Source organism: Lytechinus variegatus, chromosome 9 (assembly GCF_018143015.1).
Source record: "Lytechinus variegatus isolate NC3 chromosome 9, Lvar_3.0, whole genome shotgun sequence".
NCBI classification, from domain to species: Eukaryota; Metazoa; Echinodermata; class Echinoidea; order Temnopleuroida; family Toxopneustidae; genus Lytechinus; species Lytechinus variegatus.
In genome coordinates, this window is record NC_054748.1 from 17,701,154 (window position 1) to 17,725,973 (window position 24,820).

At 37.3% G+C, this 24,820-nt stretch overlaps 2 protein-coding genes across 2 annotated transcripts in view; one reads left to right on the forward strand and one right to left on the reverse strand.

Annotated features, from left to right (window-relative positions):
* Positions 1-14,064, forward strand: part of LOC121421853 — a 65,721-nt gene extending 51,657 nt beyond the window's left edge. Inside the window, exons 8-13 of the mRNA XM_041616655.1 lie at positions 599-861; positions 1,690-1,888; positions 4,187-4,449; positions 5,276-5,465; positions 7,767-8,029; positions 13,149-14,064. Coding sequence (XP_041472589.1) covers positions 599-861; positions 1,690-1,888; positions 4,187-4,449; positions 5,276-5,465; positions 7,767-8,029; positions 13,149-13,162 — 1,192 coding nt within the window. The 3' untranslated portion in view covers positions 13,163-14,064. The remainder of the gene's footprint in view (positions 1-598; positions 862-1,689; positions 1,889-4,186; positions 4,450-5,275; positions 5,466-7,766; positions 8,030-13,148) is intronic.
* A 1,793-nt stretch (positions 14,065-15,857) lies between these two features.
* Positions 15,858-21,485, reverse strand: LOC121421854. Its single transcript, XM_041616656.1, has 6 exons — positions 21,443-21,485; positions 20,422-20,652; positions 19,022-19,144; positions 18,085-18,342; positions 16,662-16,747; positions 15,858-16,148 (listed from the first exon to the last, which is right to left on the reverse strand). Exons 1-6 carry the CDS (start codon positions 21,468-21,470, stop codon positions 15,858-15,860), a joined length of 1,017 nt encoding a protein of 338 aa, XP_041472590.1. The 5' UTR covers positions 21,471-21,485.
* Between the last annotated feature and the right edge of the window lie 3,335 nt (positions 21,486-24,820).

Sequence of the window (24,820 nt, forward strand, 5' to 3'; positions counted from 1 at the left end):
AACGCATCTTTCGTACGGGTTTGTGTGACTGTATATTAGCATAATCAATAAATAAACAACGTAGCTAATCACCCAATCACCTGGATTCATTTCAAGTGTATCTGGCCTTATACGCCCTTGAAGTAGGTGTTCAAGATGAAAAATAAACAGTCCCTTGAGGCGTCCGAATTTTCCATGTGTTGCTTTTGAAGCAGACCCCCTATTTCATATTTTCTTTTCTTCAGGAAATATCTACTTGTACTTCAATGAATATTATTTTAATTCTTTAACAATTCTGCATGGCTTACTTAAAGATAATGTAAACGAATAGTAACACACTGTATATTGTTATGTACTATGTCCCATTTTGTAATAATATAATAATAATAAAGGATATTTATATTGCGCACATTTCCACCTTGTTAGGTGCTCAAGGCGCTCCTATAAAAAAAATCCTATTGACAATTTACACCGAACGAAAAGTGAACCTCGATCATTTTTTTCTGTCTAAACCTGTATATGAATAACAGTGCTCAGATAAAAGAATGCGTTAAATCTTGCTTAAATTGTAACCGTTGCTGGACCCAAATTTGCAAACGTGTTATTGCTTATCACAAAGGATTGGATTCGAAGAGGACATTCTAGATCTGAAACAAAAAGACCAGTCCTTGACGAGAAGAGAAAAAATCGAGTTTACCAATCTGGACTTCTCCTTTTCCGACCCAATGGCCGAATGCGTAGACATGAAGTATATCTGTGTGAGGATCGAGAGGGGAGATAACCCAAGGACTACCGAGTACATTGGCTATACTTTAGGAGGATACCCTGGCCCCAGTGCACAGACTGGTTGTACAAGAGCTCCAGAATGTCGACGTAGTCAAGGTACTAATTTGTTTCGTTCGCTACTGTCAAAAGTATTTCTGCATACTCGTAAATAGAGGTTTACCAATGTATTTGTTGACTCAGTCCCGACTGCTGATTAACAATGTAATGGAGCGTAGTATTCAATATCCGTAACTGAATTAAGAAAATCATTCGTACCAATTGAAAGTAACAAAGAAGCTATTCACCTTTTACTACTGCCATGTCATGTACCTCAATAACAGAAAATGGTCGAGAATTAAAAAAGTTATGAAACCCTCAAAATAATGCTTGTATTTCCCTAATTTCATTAAATAAACTTTTTTTTCACCGGTTTCCCACAGAAGCTATCGCACGGTAACAAACATGACAAAAAACTTCATGCATGGCTAATCGTTAACAAAACGGAGTGTCGAGTAAGTTTGAACGCTAGCCTGTAAAACCTCTTCATTTTCTGAAATTATTGAAATTCAAGCCTTATTTCAAATAACCAGAACTTTGTTATTTCTTGACCATTTTCTGTAATTGAGGTATCAAATTAAAGAGCAGATATTGAACTTTTTAAAAATGTGGTTTTCTTTTTAAAACACAGATACGGCCCGCCAAGTGACTTTTTGGTATCCCCTTTTCAAACTGTTTTTGCTCACTCATGCGGGAATGAGAAATAATCTAAGTAATACCGGATGAAAGAGGAGATTCTAAGCTTTACATTGATAGGTCATTTGTCTATTTTATTTATGATTAAGTCATGATAAATCATCACTAAATCTCGGTTTCGTTTTTTCTGGGACGCACTGTATAAATTTGGTCACCCAATATCCTAGGATTAAATTAGCTTTTATTTCTAAGCCTTAACAGATGTCGTGGTGAAGAAAGTCCGGCCTGAAATCACAAATGGAGATACCTCCACAGAGGAAGGGGACAATCAAATAAGCATTAATGTTTCCATCAAGTTTCATGATGCCACGGACACCACCGGAGTCTCAGGAGAAGACCTTTGGAAGCTTTCTGCTTGGGCTTCAGCCAACCCAGACGGCAATGGACCAAGGTAAAGCCCTTGGGCGGTATTCTGAGGTCATTTTATCTTTAAAATATTTCATTTTATCTCTTAAAATGAAATTGGTATTCTGAGATGACATTTTATCTCTCAGATAAAATCTAAAATTTTATCTTCCGTACAAATTTTATCTTGCGTATCTATGATGATACGCAACAGAGCGGTGGCGGCGTAGACATACCCATCGCGTATCTGGACATTGCAACGCGGATGATGTGCTTGCGCCCAATTTACTTTGAAGAAAAAATGAAATAAACTTAAAAGAGGGTAGGGGCTATTTTATCTCCGCGACGTTGATTTCGTCAATATTTCTACATGAATTAACTCCAAATATTGACATGAAAATGATGAAAAATGATATATTCATTGAGAACAACACCTTAAAGTCATTCCTGTACAATTAGGAAGTATTTCATAAGACCTTTCTTGACTAATATTGTCTATGAAACGATGCTTGAAAAGATGCGAAATAGACTTCGAAAAAAAGAGGAGAGTATTGTCATTTTTGTTTAAAAAGAAATCTCTGAAAGACGCGTAAGCGTATTGTGCAAGCGTATGTGAGGTCAGTAAATTGACGCAATCTCACTTCTTTGCCACACCTATAGCGGAATGGATTTCCATTGGTTGAGTGATATCAGAGAGCTATAAAAGCGCGTTTCTAATTGTATATTGATTAAAAAATAGGTGTGTCTTACAGAGATAAAAAGAAGATAAAATTGTTCTCAGAATACCAATTCGGAGAGATTTTAAGGGTATTTTATCTCACTGATTTTAACGGAGATGAAATATTTTATCTGAGATAAAATTGATCTCAGAATACCACCCCTTGAAATTTAAAAACGCCTACGAACGCCGTACGAACGTTTTTCTTTTGTTAGACCATTTAGTAAGACCTTCTCAATATGTCCTATGATGCCAGCGTACACAGACCGTTTGTAGACCATTCGAAAGTTTCAACTCGGTCGATGGTTTTGTCCAAGATTTTTTAAACGTTATCCAAAACCCTTTCTTTGTAAGCCGGCCGTACCAACGTCGTATGAATATCGTACGGACCAAGCAATATTTTTGGAAGATCGAGAAAAGAATCCTAGAGGACATTAATTCTTTACATTGTTCGTAAGAACGGATAAGGCTGTTCATATCATGCTCTTACGACGTCCGTAATAGCGCCTTAAGAACGGAAATTCGAACAGCGCCATCTTACGAGCAACTCTTGGGTCTTTAATGCCCCTATCATTATTGGCGGTGCGAATGCCAACAACCGTTGCAATTGTGTGCAACATATAATGTGAGTAAAGGATCCCTCCAACCATTGTAAAAGCCCCTGAAGGGGACTGCAAGAAACACGTAGTCTTCTTGGAACTGCTGCCATGTTAAAATTACTTTGAACGGTAAGTGGATTTTCATTAGGGCACGGTAGTGTCTTTTTTTTCAGAAACAAAGTATACATGAAGTCCGAAAGAAATCCTATCACGAATGACTTGACAACAAAAATCGTAAGATGGCCTTAAGTCTGGTGAAAGAATAGTTGAAGGCATTTTTACGAAAATGTTACAATTTTAGGGCCAGTGAAAGAACGGAAATCATTCTGTTTCCCGAGATGGCCTTCAATTGCTCTTGCCACCTAAAGGGCGCTTGAACAAATCTCTACTACGAACCCAAGAATTTCTGAGAACCGTCAGATTCGTACGAACGCATCTTTCGTACGAGTTTGTGTGACTGTATATTAGCATAATCAATAAATAAACAACGTAGCTAATCACCCAATCACCTGGATTCATTTCAAGTGTATCTGGCCTTATACGCCCTTGAAGTAGGTGTTCAAGATGAAAAATAAACAGTCCCTTGAGGCGTCCGAATTTTCCATGTGTTGCTTTTGAAGCAGACCCCCTATTTCATATTTTCTTTTCTTCAGGAAATATCTACTTGTACTTCAATGAATATTATTTTAATTCTTTAACAATTCTGCATGGCTTACTTAAAGATAATGTAAACGAATAGTAACACACTGTATATTGTTATGTAGTATGTCCCATTTTGTAATAATATAATAATAATAAAGGATATTTATATTGCGCACATTTCCACCTTGTTAGGTGCTCAAGGCGCTCCTATAAAAAAAATCCTATTGACAATTTTACACCGAACGAAAAGTGAACCTCGATCATTTTTTCTGTCTAAACCTGTATATGAATAACAGTGCTCAGATAAAAGAATGCGTTAAATCTTGCTTAAATTGTAACCGTTGCTGGACCCAAATTTGCAAACGTGTTATTGCTTATCACAAAGGATTGGATTCGAAGAGGACATTCTAGATCTGAAACAAAAAGACCAGTCCTTGAAGAGAAGAGAAAGAATCGAGTTTACCAATCTGGACTTCTCCTTTTCCGACCCAATGGCCAAATGCGTAGACATGAAGTATATCTGTGTGAGGATCGAGAGGGGAGATAACCCAAGGACTACCGGGTACATTGGCTATACTTTAGGAGGATACCCTGGCCCCAGTGCACAGACTGGTTGTACAAGAGCTCCAGAATGTCGACGTAGTCAAGGTACTAATTTGTTTCGTTCGCTACTGTCAAAAGTATTTCAGCATACTCGTAAATAGAGGTTTACCAATGTATTTGTTGACTCAGTCCCGACTGCTGATTAACAATGTAATGGAGCGTAGTATTCAATATCCGTAACTGAATTCAGAAAATCATTCGTAACAATTGAAAGTAACAAAGAAGCTATTCACCTTTTACTACTGCCATGTCATGTACCTCAATAACAGAAAATGGTCGAGAATTAAAAAAGTTATGATCCCTCAAAATAATGCTTGTATTTCCCTAATTTCATTAAATAAACTTGTTTTCACCGGTTTCCCACAGAAGCTATCGCACGGTAACAAAAGACTTCATGCATTGCTAATCGTTTACAAAACGGAGTGTCGAGTGAGTTTGAACGCTAGCCTGTAAAACCTCTTCATGTTCTGAAATTATTGAAATTTAAGCCTTATTTCAAATAACCAGAACTTTGTTATTTCTTGACCATTTTCTGTAATTGAGGTATCAAATTAAAGAGCAGATATTGAACTTTTAAAAAATGTGGTTTTCTTTTTAAAACACAGATACGGCCCGCCAAGTGACTTTTTGGTATCCCCTTTTCAAATTGTTTTTGCTCACTCATGCGGGAATGAGAAATAATCTAAGTAATACCGGATGAAAGAGGAGATTCTAAGCTTTACATTGATAGGTCATTTGTCTATTTTATTTATGATTAAGTCATGATAAATCATCACTAAATCTCGGTTTCGTTTTTTCTGGGACGCACTGTATAAATTTGGTCACCCAATATCCTAGGATTAAATTAGCTTTTATTTCTAAACCTTAACAGATGTCGTGGTGAAGAAAGTCCGGCCTAAAATCACAAATGGAGATACCTTCAGAGAGGAAGGGGACAATCAAATAAGCGTCAATGTTTCCATCAAGTTTCATGATGCCACGGACACCACCGGAGTCTCAGGAGAAGACCTTTGGAAGCTTTCTGCTTGGGCTTCAGCCAACCCAGACGGCAATGGACCAAGGTAAAGCCCTTGGGCGGTATTCTGAGGTCATTTTATCTTTAAAATATTTTATTTTATCTCTTAAAATGAAATTGGTATTCTGAGATGACATTTTATCTCTCAGATAAAATCTAAAATTTTATCTTGCGTACAAATTTTATCTTGCGTATCTATGATGATACGCAACAGAGCGGTGGCAGCGTAGACATACCCATCGCGTATCTGGACATTGCAACGCGGATGATGTGCTTGCGCCCAATTTACTTTGAAGAAAAAATGAAATAAACTTAAAAGAGGGTAGGGGCTTTTTTATCTCCGCGACGTTGATTTCGTCAATATTTCTACATGAATTAACTCCAAATATTGACATAAAAATGATGAAAAATGATATATTCATTGAGAACAACACCTTAAAGTCATTCCTGTACAATTAGGAAGTATTTCATAAGACCTTTCTTGACTAATATTGTCTATGAAACGATGCTTGAAAAGATGCGAAATAGACTTCGAAAAAAAGATTAAAGTATTGTCATTTTTGTTAAAAAGAAATCTCTGAAAGACGCGTAAGCGTATTGTGCAAGCGTATGTGAAGTCAATAAATTGACGCAATCTCACTTCTTTGCCACACCTCCTAGCGGAATCGATTTCCATTGGTTGAGTGATATCAGAGAGCTATAAAAGCGCGTTTCTAATTGTATATTGATTAAAAAATAGGTGTGTCTTACAGAGATAAAAAGAAGATAAAATTGTTCTCAGAATACCAATTCGGAGAGATTTTAAGGGTATTTTATCTCACTGATTTTAACGGAGATGAAATATTTTATTTTATCTGAGATAAAATTGATCTCAAAATACCACCCTTTGAAATTTAAAAACGGCTACGAACGCCGTACGAACGTTTTTCTTTTGTTAGACCATTTAGTAAGACCTTCTCAATATGTCCTATGATGCCAGCGTACACAGACCGTTTGTAGACCATTCGTAAGTTTCAACTCGGTCGATGGTTTTGTCCGAGATTTTTTAAACGTTATCCAAAACCCTTTCTTTGTAAGCCGGCCGTACCAACGTCGTATGAATATCGTACGGACCAAGCAATATTTTTGGAAGATCGAGAAAGAATCCTAGAGGACATTAATTCTTTACATTGGTCGTAAGAACGAATAAGGCTGTTCATGTAATGCTCTTACGACGTCCGTAATAACGCCTTAAGAACGGAAATTCGAACAGCGCCATCTTACGAGCAACTCTTGGGTCTTTAATGCCCCTATCATTATTGGCGGTGCAAATGCCAACAACCGTTGCAATTGTGTGCAACATATAATGTGAGTAAAGGATCCCTCCAACCATTGTAAAAGCCCCTGAAGGGGACTGCAAGAAACACGTAGTCTTCTTGGAACTGCTGCCATGTTAAAATTACTTTGAACGGTAAGTGGATTTTCATTAGGGCACGGTAGTGTCTTTTTTTCAGAAACAAAGTAAACATGAAGTCCGAAAGAAATCCTATCACGAATGACTTGACAACAAAAATTGTAAGATGGCCTTAAGTCTGGTGAAAGAATAGTTGAAGGCATTTTTACGAAAATGTTACAATTTTAGGGCCAGTGAAAGAACGGAAATCATTCCGTTTCCCGAGATGGCCTTCAATTGCTCTTGCCACCTAAAGGGCGCTTGAACAAATCTCTACTACGAACCCAAGAATTTCTGAGAACCGTCAGATTCGTACGAACGCATCTTTCGTACGAGTTTGTGTGACTGTATATTAGCATAATCAATAAATAAACAACGTAGCTAATCACCCAATCACCTGGATTCATTTCAAGTGTATCTGGCCTTATACGCCCTTGAAGTAGGTGTTCAAGATGAAAAATAAACAGTCCCTTGAGGCGTCCGAATTTTCCATGTGTTGCTTTTGAAGCAGACCCCCTATTTCATATTTTCTTTTCTTCAGGAAATATCTACTTGTACTTCAATGAATATTATTTTAATTCTTTAACAATTCTGCATGGCTTACTTAAAGATAATGTAAACGAATAGTAACACACTGTATATTGTTATGTAGTATGTCCCATTTTGTAATAATATAATAATAATAAAGGATATTTATATTGCGCACATTTCCACCTTGTTAGGTGCTCAAGGCGCTCCTATAAAAAAAATCCTATTGACAATTTTACACCGAACGAAAAGTGAACCTCGATCATTTTTTCTGTCTAAACCTGAAAATGAATAACAGTGCTCAGATAAAAGAATGCGTTAAATCTTGCTTAAATTGTAACCGTTGCTGGACCCAAATTTGCAAACGTGTTATTGCTTATCACAAAGGATTGGATTCGAAGAGGACATTCTAGATCTGAAACAAAAAGACCAGTCCTTGAAGAGAAGAGAAAGAATCGAGTTTACCAATCTGGACTTCTCCTTTTCCGACCCAATGGCCAAATGCGTAGACATGAAGTATATCTGTGTGAGGATCGAGAGGGGAGATAACCCAAGGACTACCGGGTACATTGGCTATACTTTAGGAGGATACCCTGGCCCCAATGCACAGACTGGTTGTACAAGAGCTCCAGAATGTCGACGTAGTCAAGGTACTAATTTGTTTCGTTCGCTACTGTCAAAAGCATTTCAGCATACTCGTAAATAGAGGTTAACCAATGTATTTGTTGACTCAGTCCCGACTGCTGATTAACAATGTAATGGAGCGTAGTATTCAATATCCGTAACTGAATTCAGAAAATCATTAGTACTAATTGAAAGTAACAAAAAAGCTCTTCACCTTTTACTACTGCCATGTCATGTAAGCCAGTTATATTAAGCATCCTATAGGAAACATAAATGAAAAATGGTTCAAGTTTGAACCTTTCTTAATGTTAAGTATGACGCACCTTAAACAAGTTCAAATTTGTATCTTTTAGGGGTGGAAATGAGAATTTCTAGGTGCATATCATGATAATAAGGTGCATCTTTGCATCTATTGCTATTTAGGGTGCAATATTACACCCAAATATGCAAGGCCTATTGCTTTATGTTTTTCACGATTTAATAAAGATTGGGCCAAATCAGTGAAGCAAAAACCTTATATTCCATCTGCAGCTCAGGGGTCAGACAGCGTGGATATTACCGCTTTCAGTGACTCGCTGGTTCGGATCAGGTCTGGGCTAACTCGTATAATTATTAGTTTAGGAATGGCGTGGGCACTAATATCCCACGTCAGGCCCGGGCTATTTCGGTGCTGCTTGGGGCAAAAATGCATTTCTAATGATATAGAACAGCCACATTTATTTTTCAAAAACCACTCCTTTTCCGATTTTCGGAGCCTCCATTGCATGGCCCTGCGAAGCGGGGGTGCTGGGTGTGCTGAAGCACGTCCAATATACATGTAAGATTTTCTCAGGCGGTGCTGCTTGTATTATCAGTCAGTCTGCAAGTCCCTTTTGTTAATGAGCAAGATTCATCCAAGTCCTCTCGTGGCTGAATTCAAGTCCCTGCAAAGTCTCGTGAATTGTGAGACTTTCTTTCTCAAAGAATTTAACCACTTTCTCCTTGTTGAATGTGATTTCTTTACTTTTATTTTTTGCTATGTATACATTCAATGTCAAAATCTTTATGAATACTTTTTTACTAAAAATGAATATCACTTTTCACGAAATTTTAAAAGTAGGTAGTGCTCATTCAAGCAGAAACATTTTTCGAAAGTCATTTTATTCGCTTAAAGACACATAAATGTAAAAAAAAAAAGCTTCAGTATATTTATAGGATTGTTTCAAAGCCTATTATATTATACGCACTGTAAATCTTATGAAATTGTATGCCCTATAACAGTTATGACATGGAGGACATGAAATGAAAATGTGGTTTACATGATAAACTTCTCGATTTTGTATGAAAATTTAATTCGATCGAGACCCTCTCGCGTCGGGGGCATAAGTACTGCCAAAAACTACTAAATATATGTATGTTATTCTTTTACGTAGCTCTTTGTTATCGTTTTTATGCAGACTTTTTACATATTTTTATATCTTGGATACTCTTATCTTTTATATTTTTGCTGTTATGACAAAGGTGAGCTGTGCTTAAACAAGCCTTACGTTTAGATAGGCCACCTCTGTCCCATGTATCTGATATTCTTAATTCCTTGTTCATGAGTTTATCCTCGCAGTTTTTTTTAACCCTTTCATGATGAATGAATGTATTGTTCTTGGTTTTCAATGAAAAAAAAAAAACGAACTTGAACTTGAGACATCTGCGTTGCAAACCATTTTTGGACAAATTATGGCTGAAATAAGAAACTAATTTTCTCATCACCACTCGGACCAGTCAAATATATACACATATATATATATATATATATATATATATTAACCTTGTTGGCCAGTTAATGTATTCCATGGCAATAATCATGAAAGTTCGTGTAAAGCATGATAAGTGATGAATAAACGTAATAATTTATACAGTGCGTATTAATAAAAAGGTCGTGTATAAGTGATTTATAATTAAAAAAATTATAGAGTGCATGTAGTAAAAAAACAACCCTTGAAAAAGTAATGGGAATAAAAAAAAATACAACACAATTTTGTCCCATACCTTCTTGGTGTTTACTATAGTGTACAATTAATCGTAAAAATCGTGTGTTACATGTCCCTTGTGTTACCGTCCTCGATATTTTGCGAAAGGTGGGTATTTGCAGCTTTTAGTTACTCGTTGTTTCTGATCACGCCTGGGCTAAGTCGGACAAATTTTTTTATGAATGGCGTGGGCACCAATGTCCCGGGTCAAGCCCGGGCTATTTCGGTGCTGCTTGAGGCAAAAATGTATCTCCGATATAATTATAGGACAGCCACATATATTTTCTTAAAACGACCCCTTTTCCGAATTGTGCCACTGTATTAAAAAGTCGCAATTTTTGGAGCCTCCATCGCATGGCCCTGGAAAGCGGGAGTGCTGAAGCACGCCCAAGATTTTCCCGGGGGGGGGGCGCTGTGTGTATCATTTTTCATATGCTGCACACCGTGGAATTCTGGTAGGTGTGTCACAGTGGGAAGATGTCAAGTAAAATGACTAACATTTTGTGTTACCCCCTTTTATGCTTGTCTAATTTCTTGGGATCAAAACGGTCTTTGAATTGAACTTTTTTTTTTCTTTTGCTTATCGAATTTAGTTCAGCCCCCAGCAAAAAAAAGAAGAAAAAAACATTCCCAGCACCCTGCTCCATGAGGCAAACATAACCCCTGCATTGAGGTCGAAAGAGTGTTTGGGCAAGGAAACAAATTAAAACGGTATCTATAAAGAAATTTTCTAAGCAACAATCCATGTACTCTTTATGACTAACGTCTAATGTTATACCTTTGCAACTTTTGCTGAAATCATTTAAAAAATATTGCTCACTCACGGGGAAAGATTTTCGAAAGTTATATCGCCATTCGCCGAAAGAGACCTGTACCAGTACATAATTGTGGAACAAGCTTTATGATATCGCAAATATATTATTTCATGGGATTATTCCGAGGTATAATTTTTTTTACACGCACTATACATTATATAAAATTGTATGCCCTAAAACGGTTATGATATGGAGGACATGAAAGTTAAATGTGTTATGCATGATAAACTTTGCGATTTTACATGAAAAAAATTCTACCTGGTGGGTGTTTCATAAAGCTGTTCGTAAGTTAAGAGCGACTTTAAGAACGACTGGTGATCCCTTCTTGCGGTAAGTTGTATATTGCATTGGCGATGGTTTAGCGCGTTAGAAAGGGTCACCAGTCGTTCTTAAAGTCGTTCTTAACTTAAGAACAGCTTTATGAAACGGCACCCTGGTGCCTTCTTGCGTGGGGTGCACAAGAACTACGAAAAGATATCACCCCCGCTCTGCCTTCAACATGTTAAATGTTCATGTGTACTCACATTCCTCTTATTCATTTTTTATGTTACTAAATATATGTCCATATATCATTTATGTAGCTTTTTTATATGCATTTGTTTCTTATGCAGATTCGCTATATCTTTTATAATCTTTGGTACTTATGTCTTGCATTTCTGCCGGTGTTACAAAGGTGATCTGTGCAAATAGTATCAAAGTGAAAATATCATTTCAATTATACAGACATACAATATAAGAAATAATCGAAAAGTAAAACAAAAGGTGGATGTGGGAATTAATTCCATCCAATTAATACTTATAATCAATGGCGTAATGCCCCCCCAAAAAAAAAAAAAAATACGGATCAGATTTGGAGTATCGGGCATCATCTATAACAAGTTGTAAGCGATCAAATATTTTGACAATTTTTATTACAAAATCCAATTTCGTTATAGACTTTCATACAACATTAAACAAATAATATCATATTTCATTTGATATTTTTAAATAGGGTATCGCTGACGACAAATATTGCTAGCAATGTAATGCTTTAGTTCATGTTTTATTTAATGTGATTTTATTTACTTATGTTAAAGTGATTTCTATATGAATACTTTTTGTTTATTAAAAAGTGAATATCGAAAAAAACATGGATGTAACGACAACAGACGCTTTATGGTGTATCTCTGAAATGTTGCTTAATACAAATAAAATGTTTTGTAATATTAAGTTGATTTTGACATGCATGATGAATATCAAATAAATTCCTAGTATAGAGGCACACAACAAATGTGTTTCATTCATCTCTCTTTCCTTTTCTCTTTTTTTTGGTCGTGATTTTCTTTCTTTTTTTTGTTGGGGGGTGCATGCGTTTCAAAGCCCCCCCTCCTTCCATGTGTACTCCACATGTAAGGTGATCTTGCGGGACTCGTAGTGTGCTTTGTACCGCTGTCATCACGAAAGAATGAAAATTTCAACAGTAGTTGGATATTTGACGGGACACGGCATCGTCTTATTTCAAACCTATAAAATATTTTGAAAATTCGTAAAATCTGGTTTTTATTACGAATTGCTTGTGAGTGTTTTGAGTTGAACGTAAGACCATCTTGCGACAAAAGAAATCGTAAGATGGCTCTATCTAACGAAAGAATAGCTCGAGACAATCTTACAAAAATGTTAAGAATATTTTGGGCCAGTGTATAACTGAATCGATTATCAAGGTCTCTAGTTGCTATTGCGAATTAACGGCGTTCGCAGGAATCTCTACCCTGGATCCAGTATTCATACGAAGGGTCATATTCGTAGGAATGCATCGTTCTTACAAGTGCTTCAGACCGTAACTTAAAAGATCATAATCAATAAACAAGAAACATAGTGCAATCATTTGAACACCTCTGCCCGCGGCCGTTCATGAAGATGCTGTTCAAGAGAGATAATAAACACCCTCATGAATTTTCCGAATTCTCCAAGTTTAACTTTTAAACAGACCCCTGTTTCACTTCAACAAATTTTAACTTGTACTTCACTGAATGTTTATTATTTAAAACTTCTTCTTTACTTACTTACACGTGATGTGAAATGGATAACGTACTATGTTTGATTATGTGAAGAAAATACTTTTCTACTGGCAATTTAAAACTAAGGCAAGGGAGAACCAAAAACACTTTTTCTGTGTGAAATATTATATGATTAACCGTTCCCAGAGGAAAGTATGTGTGTGCGTTTGAGTAAAACAGGAAGAGCAAACGAGAGAGAGAGACGGGGAGAGAGAAAAATAGAGATATCCTGTGTTATATGTGATGCTTGCTTCATCTAATTTTTCAAACGTCTTATTTTTAATTACAAAGGATTGGATTCGTAGAGGATATTCTAGATCCGATACAAAAAGACCAGCACTTCATGAAAAGCAAAAAATTCGAGTTTAACGATCTGGACTTCTCCTTTTCTGACCCGATGGCCGAGTGTGAAGACATGAAGTATATCTGTGTGAGGATCGAGAGGGGAGATAACCCAAGGACCACTGGAGACCTCGGTTATACTTTAAGAGGATACTCTGGCTCGAGTTCACAGACCGGTTGTACTGAAACCCCAAAATGCCACCACGATCGAGATATTTTTAGTTCGCTACTGTCAAAAGTTTTTCAGGAAGCTCGTGGAAAGATGATTATGAATGTATTCATTTCCGATTCTGATTGTTGATTCCCGATGTATTACAGAATCGTCTTTATTTTTTTCTAAGCATCCAAAACACTTTATAACGCTTTATGGCTGAATTAACATTAAATCTGTAAAATCGTTCGGACCTTTGACTTTAACAAACCAGGGGGATGTTTCACAAAGATTTAGGTATGACTTAAGTCGCACTTAAATGCTGACGAATATACGATATACTAGGCGCGATCTTATTGACCAATACGAAGTAGTGGGTGTCGTCATGACACGATCTGACCAATGCGGTCAAGTCTTTCATACTGCACGCAACTAGACATTTAAGGGCGACTCTAAGTTAAACTTAAGACTTTGTAACCCCCCCCCGACGTTATATGAGAGATCACGTTACCATGTCAATAATGATGAATGTTAGCGCATTTTTTTGGTAAATTAATCTCCCAACACAGTGCATTTCAATAAAGAAATTCTACACTTTTGGGGAAAAAGTCTTTGGAATTAAAAAAGATAGTACATGAGGTTAATTATTTTTCCCCATCAGATAAAAGTAAAAACAAAAAATTGACACAATGTTTCAATTGGGCAGTGGCGCATCAAGGGGGGGGGTACATCAGGAGGGTGTTTCATCAATATTTTCGTCCGACAAGTTGTCAGATCTGACAACTTTCCTTGATTCTGATTTGTTGAGAAGCACTGTTACTATAGTTACTGTCGGATAAAACAGGACTTGTCGGATAAAACGTCTGACAAGTCCTTTCATGAAACGCTCCCCGGTCCTTGACAGCCGAAGTCAGTTTAAATGTATTTATTTGTTTATCTAGTTTTTATTCTGCGCGCGATTTTATGCAGACTTTTTTATATCGTAGACTTAGATACTTATATCTCCTGTATTTATGATGTTATGACAAAAGTGATCTGTGCGTAAACAAGCCCTACTTTTATATAGGCCACCTCTGTTCCATGTATCTGATATTCTTAATTCTTTGTTCATGTGTTTATCCTTGCTGTTTTTTTTTCTCTTTGACAATGAATGAATGTATTGTTTTTTCGGTTTTCAATGAAACAAATAAATTAACTTGAACTTAAGGCACCTTCGCTCCAAATCGTCTTTGGTCTAATTGTGGCTGAAAAGGGAAGCTAAAGTATAAACGCTGGGTCAGGGTGTGTGATGGGGATCTATGACATTTGATTCGGCGTCCATTTGCTCCAGTGTATATTTCACACACAAGAGGAATGACCAACTTTATCATAGGATTTTCCACTATACCCTAGCCTAAACCTAACAGAAAACCCTATTGTAACCCTAACCCTATATCTTAGACGAAATAAATCCCAGAGCAAATTCGTGTCACTGTGTGGGTTGCACATGACTGTCAAAGTCATGTTCTATGTTGGGCGTGAGCAAAGGAAGTGCTCTAGCATTTTACAAGGCCTTGTGACCTGGCTGGGACTAGCGCCCGACGAAGATCATTTGTGAGACCCGGGTAATAATGATGTGATAATGATGATGGTGATGATAATAACAAAAATACTGATATTAATAATAATGAAAATAGGCATTTATTTTGCGCCATCTATCTAGAAAAAACAATTTATACCCCGAGCTTTAGCTCAAGAAGCCGTCTAGTGCTCAGTGCATTTCAAGGAATTAATCCTTATGGGTAAGCATTCACCCTCACCTGGGTTGAGTGCAGCACAATGTGGGTAAATTTCTTGCTGAAATATCTTGCGGGTGAACGCGCGATCGAACGAATTCAGTCGCTGACCTCGCATTCACCAGGCATTGCGCGTGTAGTCTCTTCGGTCGGCAAGCGTTTGATAAAACAGACACGAGGCCTTGTGTAAGGCAATCTTCGGTGACACATAAAAAGTTATAACGAATTCATGAAAGGGTCAATTTGTTAACACTAAAGTTATGATTAGAGTGTGTTAGAATGTACAACGGGTGCGGGTGTGATTGTTCCCAAGTGTGATGTAAGTTTGACTGGAAGGTGTATGTATATGAACACACATTCACACTCCCACACACAAAATGGCGGTATATATTCAAGACATGTCAGCCTTTGTGTATTGATCAATGCCTGGATGATCATCAAAAGCTGCATAGACAGGCCAAACTAGCCGCCTAAGAGATCCAAAATCACAGTGTTTAGCCTGCGGTTATCAATTCTGGTAGACGTACGTGCTGGAATCTCTTCTGCCTTTAATTTTGTAGGAATCTTTATGATTCATTCACTCTGCATCAAACGGATTCGGGACCATATGGCTATAATGATCTTAAATTGGATTTTGAGAATGGACTGTGATGGTTCCTACTGTACACTCCTGAGATTGTAGAGGTAAGATTATACATGCTAAGAATCATGATCTTCCATATTAAGAAAGGATTACATGAAAATTAGAAAAAGCTGCTTACCGGTGTTTTCTGTGTCCATACTGCCGACGTCCAAGAAACCATTTGAGATGCTAGCAGCTTGTGTGAGGGCGCTCTTAACAAGATCTCTTTCTTGCATTGCAGTCAGGCTGGTGGCATTCATCATGTACACAGTGACTTCAGCATTAACTACATCAGTCCCTTCTTGGTTGAAAGAGTTGGGGTTGCAAATGACTTCCGGTGACAGGTCTTCGTAGGATGTAAGACGAAGCTCGTTGGTATGATTCTTTAGACTATCAATTACCTATTGAAAACACAAACACACACAAAACGGGTTTGGAAAGCTAGAACCTGTAGTCTACATGGTCTGCTCTGCTTTATTATTCAATTTAATTCAATTAAAAATTCATTTATCTCTACAATGAAAATCATGACAGGTAGAATTATAATTGTGAGACTCACACCGAATAAAATATTTCTAGTTGAAGTATTTCAATATGCCTACGACTTGGTGTTAAATCTTTTTCTTAAAAATATGTTTGGGTTTCGAGCCGTAAACCATTTAAAAGAATAATTAATTGCATTGTCTACAACTTTAAATTGATCGCAAAAATCAAGAGTATGATCAATCCTTAATCTTTGTGTTACGGCCGGGACCCTGGTCTCGTCTTTCGGATGGTGACGTTAAATAGATTGCAAAACATGCATGAAAATAATCAAGTCTGGTTGAAACACGACTAAAAAAAAAATCATCCACAAGCACACACCTGCATCCCCATACTGTATACACAAACACATCATAATTTTTACTACTTACGAAGTCACGAACGGTTGACGGTGTCTTCGGAGAAGAAATTCCATCAAAACGAAATCTCAAGTTAGAAACTTTTATTGTGACCAAACCTACGAAGAAGACATGGAAAACAACATTCAGGTCATTGCTTTTTTGTAAAGCTTGATTAGAATACCTTCAATCAATTGTGTTATATTTATATAATTGGCATTAATTTATAAGCCAGAAAAACACCCGTCACCACAATGCAAAACAACTTTGTTCATCCCATTGCAATAAAGCAACTCAAATTCACACTTTGGTATAGTGGCTTGACCTCACAGAGAGGGAGAACAAGTTTTCATTGCACTCTTTTCAAATGTGGTAAAGTTACTATGGAAACGCATCCACATTGTGACACACCATAGTGTGAAATCGTGTTCCATTTTAAGGGGGGCACAGCCGGCCCCTCCCCCCTTGAGAGGCACAATCAAATTTTGTAATGTAAAAATGCTGTTAAAAAATCGAAGTATGCCCCCCCCCCCCCCATTTGCATATAGAATTATTCGTGGATGAAATGTTTTTATTTTTTGACATTTTGTTTATCTATTTGCTTTTTATTTGCTCGTCATTGGTTTTTCGTGTACGAAATATCCTTATTTTTTGTTCAAAACCTCTGGGGGGGGGTTGTCAAATGTTTCCTCAGGAAAATGTGCCCCTTTTGGAAAATCCTGAGCATTCGAACAACATAGATTACATCTTCACATAGAATTTGAACTTATGTGTGTACACACTGTAACCAACACTGTTTGATATTGTGTGTGGGGGGGGGGGGCGGATAGCTGGGAAATTTCACCTGTTCCAGCTTTGGCCTGCCATGTAGTTTTCAATAAATACCTTTTACCATTTAAAGTAAAATCAAACTAATTCTAATTAAGTCAAGTCAAATAAAATAAATTCAAGTCAAATCAAATCAAGTTGAAATAAGCTCAATCAAGTCAATTTAAATTAAATCAAATCTAATCAAGTGATTGAAAGTCAAGTGAAGTCTATTCAACTAAACTGAAATCAAGTCAAATCAGATCAAATGCAATCAATTCAAATCAAATTCAACCACATTATTCACATAGACCCATATTCTGAACTCGGGTTTAAACATGTTAAACTATTGGTTTAAAGCTGTGGTTTAACTATGGATAGCCAATTGTGGCACAACGCCTTATGGGTACATGATTGTTTAGCAGCTCATTTGATAGTCAAATATTCATAAATGTCTCGGAATGTTAACGGAAATATTTTCATCATGATGGAAACAAAATGTTAAACACAATAAATATACAATATAAATACAATCTTTTTTATTTTGGTGCTTCCCATAATTTAGCATAGAGTTGATAGACCATGGTCTAAGTTAAACCTGATGACTTAAGAATACAGGCAATAGAATCAAATCAAATGCATGCCTAACCTTCGATGTAAATAGAAGCTATCTCAGTGTCTATAGAAGATGACCTCTCATCACCAAATCCTCTGCAAAAGTAGTATCCAATGTGACTCGTATTTACAGATTGGATCCGAAGAGTAGTTTTATCTGCCATGTTGGACAAGGGGTTGCCATCTTTATACCATATATAGGATTCAGCATTGTTAAAGCTGCATGTCAAAGCGACGGGGCTGTTGATTAGAACCTTCTTATTCAGAGGGTGCGTGTTCACTTCAACTGGCACTGTGGTTTAAAAGAATAAGGGGGCGGTCATGTTTATTAGTAACAGTTTTATTAATAATAATAATGATCATTACAATAGGCCTACAATATTAATGTTATCATTGTCACTAGTATCATTCCTATTTCAATCATTATTGTTACAATAATAATAAATAAAATGTGAATGATGATAATGACAATAATAACAGCAATATCATATTTCACTTCAATATCGCGCTTAATACAACGACTTGCCCCCAAAACACAATCCCCAAAACTTAGTTTCATGTGAACTTAAGAATAGAAATCATGAAAGTATCATTTTTTTTAAAGATCCTGTAGCTCGAAAACAGCTCTAATATTACCGGACTCTGTGGGCCTAATCTTATATGTATTGTGTAGAATTACATAGAGTTGGTATGTGATGTATGGAACTTAACAAATTTCCTGTAATAAAACTTCTTTGTGTTTCATTTTTTTCCAAAACAAACGTATTTTGGTTAAGTGCAGAAAATATCCCTTTTTTACAATTTACACAATAATTTTTTTCCGTATGATCTTATTTTTTTCATATTATCTGTAAATCGTTTTTTTAACAGTATAGACTGGTTACAGTCCCTCCATTTGCATATTTGAAGTTAGTGATACATTGTGTTTCAAGGGCTATTGTAATGTTAATTTGAAAAATAGAGCAACTCACGCTTTGGTTTATGAATGACGTCACAATGGGTTCCTTTGTAACCGTGAAAGCAGCTACATTGGTATCTCGCTGATCCTAAATAGGTACAGTCTCCATTGACGCATGGGCGGGCTGTACAAGGGTCTGAATGATACGTATCCAAAAAAATGAGATAGAGATTGAGAGTGGGTGGTATGAAACATGAATCCGTTGATGTAGTCTGGGCCATGGACACGATGGATGAAAAACTGCGGGATTTCATGCAAGTATGACCGATGTTTTATCGCTGTACTTTATCCGATAGTTACCATAGTAACAGTCAGACACATGTGCTAAGTGTGCTTGTCTCCCAATCAGATCTGACAACGAATGCACACACGTTGCCTGGGAAACAGCCTTCAAAACTTTATAGTTATTTATTGAACATGAGAATTTTTATTGATTAGGTATGATAACTATCATGTAAAATCAAGTAAAATCATACAGCTTACTCTACCCTATAAAGCTCTAAATGTTCCGATTTTTGGTTCAGAAACTCTATGCCATGTTCTCAGCAATTGCACGTAGACAAATTGCAATATTTAAGATATTGACTTATATGTATTTTATTGTTTTAGGAATTTCTTATTCATTTTTATTTGTCTTCATCTTATAACGCCGATATTTGATAAGGACTGATCAATAAACAGCACGAAACACATTAATTTAAAACAGTAAAGGTAAAAAAAAAACATTTATGACATTTGGTTAAAAACACAATTTACATTCATTTTGAGCGATTTGAGGTCTGGCATGCACGTACTAAATGCTGCGTACTTTTCGAACCGCGTCACAAATTAGGTCTTCAAAGATACATTAGGCTTGAAGGGCATGAAACATCGCCTCGAGAGCTTTACGCGTTCTAAAAATATTGCGCGAAACGCCAAGGGGCGTTGGGGGGTGGGGGATGGCTTATGGAGTTAACAGCGATTCCTCCAGTCATTAGTTAGATATGCGTATCAATATAAAATAACTTGTAAATTAATCACAAATATGCCCTTTTGGGAGATATACGCTCTTTTTGAGAGCTATGCTCCTTTTAAAAATCTACGATTTTGTTTCTACGGCATTTTCTAAAATATTTGTAATTATTTTATTTTATATTTCATTGAATTGTCATGAAATCAACGATTATCTTACAGGATAAGATACACTCTCCGATGTAATAACTGGGAGGTTGATTTTCATGCATTGACATCATAATGAAAAGCCCGACATTTGTTATTCTATTGAGTGAATGAGGCGTCAACAGTACGTTGCACTGCCCTATCGTCAGATTACCTTGCCGCCACACGGGATGCCAATGATGTGATACTGATTTTACACAGCCACAGCTGCAGCAATCATCGCAAAGGAGTGCGTGAAACTTTAGGTAATCTTACCTTGCACAGTAAGAGTGAAGTTGCACGTAGCAGTGTTTCCTTCGGAATCGGAGGCGTTGCATCTGATGGTAGGATCGCCGCCGGCAGGCAATTCAACAAAATAACCCGGGAAGCAGTCAATGGATGGGATTTGATCTATGTTGTCTCTCACACGTGGAATGAAGTTTGAAGGATCCTCTGCATCGAGGATGACCTGTCGGTCACTGCAGTCAATCTGAGGAGGGTCTTTGTCTGTAATGTAAAGGCGATAATCCAAAGTTAGGATTCAGTGACTTTAAAAAAAAACCTTTTAAAGGGTAAGACCAACCAAAAAAGTTGACTTGGAAAAATTATAAAAATAAAACAAGCATCAAGAAGATTTGAAGTTAAAAGCCCTTGGTCCTTGTACCTGGCTTCGGTCCCTTCCTCATACAGTAAGCCCTTGGCCACTTGCTTAGCCATTTAACTCGCAAGTAGTCAGTTCTTGCACACCAGGCCTTGGCCTCAGACGGTCTTAAACACATCGGGTAATTTGCCCTTGGCGCTTTTCTTGTGTCTAAGAACACTAGGCCTTTGCATCAGCAGACAGTCATTAACATTGTCCTCGGCAAGTTAGTCATTGACCTGCATGGTCTAGGACAGTGAGTCCTTGGCCTTAATCTGGTCTTGGCCTTGACTCAATATAGCATCGGCTTTCCGCTCATATGTACAACACTGTTCTTAATCACACATGAATCTTTGTAAATCCATGTCCAAGTTCTTTGATAATTTAAATCTTGAACCGAGATTCAAATAACAAAAGTGACCAACCAACCTATTCTTAAGGTTCTTGAAGAGGGTGTTTGTATACGTCCTGTAACTATTTACGTTCGTAGTTCTGGAACGAGTAATCAACAAAGTTACACTTTGTTTTGAACAACCCACTGGAACTACTTCAAGTTCAGTACCCTTAAGTTTTTTTTTGTTTATGCAAAGGGTGTGATTTTATAGTGTCCCATACGTCACACATAGGAGTGTTATTGGTTGGAAAGTGTTTCGATACCTGTTACTGAAACCGTGATAGAACACATGGCGTTGTTTCCCAATCGGTCTGTCGCCGTACATGTTACAGAATGATTTCCATAAGGAAATGGAGAACTAGGAGAACAGTACACAGACGGGCTAGGATCAGTATTGTCGGAAACAGGTGGATCGATGATGACATTGGAAGCGAGACGACTACCACGATCTGTAGTAGCGTTTATAAACTCGGGGCAATCCAGTTGAGGCGGGTCATCATCTAGAAAAGAAAAAAAATGAAGCTGAGAATGTTAACGATATTTAACAGGGACGTGATTTCCCCAGTAGAAAAAAAAGGAACAAGAGAAAGGTTGGAAGGAAAGAGAAGAAAGAAGCTGAGTGTAATAACAAAGGGGATGAAACAATTAAAACACCTTTAGGTACCCAGCACCCCCCCCCCTTGAGTCATAATAACCCTGACGCCACCTCTGATCATAATCATAAAGAAGGAAAAAGTATCCATAACGACAATTAATACCAATGACATGGTACTTCTAAACGGTAGAAGAATATTATTGAATTTCTTATGTCAAGTCTCGAAATATTAAGCCATGGTATCAAATAAATAAAATGATAACCATGATTAAGGTGAATAAATAAAGAGGCTTTAATAGGATGAAATTATAATTTGTAAACGAATTTTCGGCATTGCTCCTGTGTGTTTAAGGTCGCATGCTCGATCTGTAATAAAAATCATAAGTCAGAAAAAAAGAACCAGTGGGACTCGAACCTGCCATATACTGCTTTCAGGGCAGCGACTTAACCACCAGGCTATTCTGTTTCACGGCTAATTCACGATGAACTGGAATTCAAATACCCTCAATCATGATTAAGGTCTTATGCAAATTCATTCCGCTGTAAGGTCTCATGATATCGAAAAATGCTTTGTTTGTTCTGCTACTTTCACTCTACATTAAAATACCTAATTTCCACAGCTTCTGTTTAAAGTTCAAAATGGAGTTAGAAACCATCATGTTGATTTGGACAATTTTGTCGGAGTGGGCATGATCTCCGATTTCCAAATTTTTGAACTACTAGTGGAGTTCACTGATCACGGATGCCGCTGCTACTTGAAGGAAGACAATGTCTGGTAAGTGTGTCCGTGGTGTGTTCACAGTGTGTTCGGGGTGCTTTTGGAGTGTGTTTAAAGGTCAAGTCCACCCCAGAAAAATGTTGATTTGAATTAATATAGAAAAGCAATCATCATGCTGAAAATTTCATCAAATTCGGATGTAAAACAAGAAAGTTATGACATTTTAAAGTTTCGCTATATTTCACAAAACAGTGATATGCACAACTCAGTGACACGCAAATGAGACAGTCGATGATGGCCATCACTCACTATTCCTTTTGTTTTTATTGTTTGAATTATACAATATTTCATTTTTACAGAATTGATAAGGACCATATTGTATTAAACAAAGCTCATTCCACATGTCCAGGATGCAAATTAATCGTTGTTTCACACAACAGAGAGAAGATTGGAATATTTCATATTTCATTTAATAAAATACAAAAGAAATCGTGAGTGATGTCATTAATCTCCTCATTTACACATCTGCAAGGATGTGAATATAACTGTTCGGGGAAATTAAGCGAAACTTTAAAACGTCATAACTTTATCATTTTACATTCGATTTTGATTAAAATTTTCAGTGTTATGCTCAGAAAATTTTTATGTTTTTATTGGAATCAACTACTTGTTGGGGTGGACTTGTCCTTTAAAAAGGAAACGAAGTGAAGATTTACATTATTAAAATGCTCAGAGATAAATTAATACTGTTCGCACTTATTCAGTGTGAGTGTTCATAGTGTGATGTTGATTAAACATTGTTTTCCACACTGAATACACTGACAAATATATATTGTGTTCTGCACCGTGAACACACAATGATTGTGATCATCGTGTCCAGCACTGTGGACACACTATATCATGCACTATGAGCACACCGTGTTCAGTACTTTGGACACACTGTATTGTGCACCGCCAACCTACCATTAATACACTGTATTCTGCACCCTGAACACACACATGCAATGTGAACGCAACATGTTCAGTACTGTGGACACACTGTATTCTGCACCGTGAACACACTGTGAACACACTGTATTATGCACCGTGAACACACCGTGCTCAGCACTGTGGACACACTTTATTCTGCACCGCCAGCCTACCATTAATACACTGTATTCTGCACCGTGAACACACTGTGAACACGCTGTATTATGCACCGTGAACACACCGTGTTCAGCACTGTGGACACACTGTATTCTGCACCGCCAACCTACCGTTAATGCACTGTATTCTGCACCGTGAACACACTGTATCATGCACTGTGAACGCAACGTGTTCAGTACTGTGGACACACTGTATTCTGCACCGTGAATACACTGTATTACGCATCGTGAACACACCGTGTTCAGCCTTGTGGACACACTGTATTCTGCACCGCGAACCCATTTTAAATACACTGTATTCTGCACCGCGAACACACTGTGAACACATTGTATTATGCACTGTAAACACACCGTGTCCAGCAATGTGGGCACACTGTATTCTGCACCGCGGACCGACTTTAAAAACTCTGTATTCTGCACCATGAACACACTGTATTCTTTTCCCCCTTTTTTACATTAAGGTGTCGGCTATCCAGAACATTTTGAAAACTGGCTACAACAGTGGCGTTAATAGGTATAATTAGGCAACTAATAGCTAAAATCCAAATAACTTACTCGATGAATCAAATGATACTTCTTCTTAGGAGCTACAGTTCATGTTCACGAGGTAAAAAGTAAGGAAATGTGCATCAAATAGAGTACCGAAGTGTGGCGTCATAATTTTTCCCTTTTTGCATGTTTATATCATATTATTTGGTTTCCAAATGTTAGAAACCAGGCCAATAATACATTGACTTCAATTGGGCTAATTATGCATTCATGAGGTCATATCTAAGCCCCCCCCCCTCCCCATCGACCAATTACTACCAAAACTGGTAGTGGGGGGGGGGGTCATCATGGAATTAGAAATGCTTAACTGAAAAAGTGACGTCATCACTTCGGTACGCTATATGACGTCGTGGGGGGGTTCATTATGGAATTAGAAACGCTTAACTGAAAAAGTGACGTCATCACTTTGGTACGCTATATGATTGGTGTGAAAAACCTCGCTAATACTACCGGAAATAACCAGGGTGGTGTTTCATAAAGCTGTTCGTAAAATTACGCACGAATGGAACCTGTTCTTTGGTGCTAAATCAGTTACACAAGAAAGGATCACCAGTCATGCGTAAAGTCATTCGTAACTTACGAACAGCTTTATGAAATGGTCCCCAGATGTGTACGGCCATCGGGACAGCCCCTC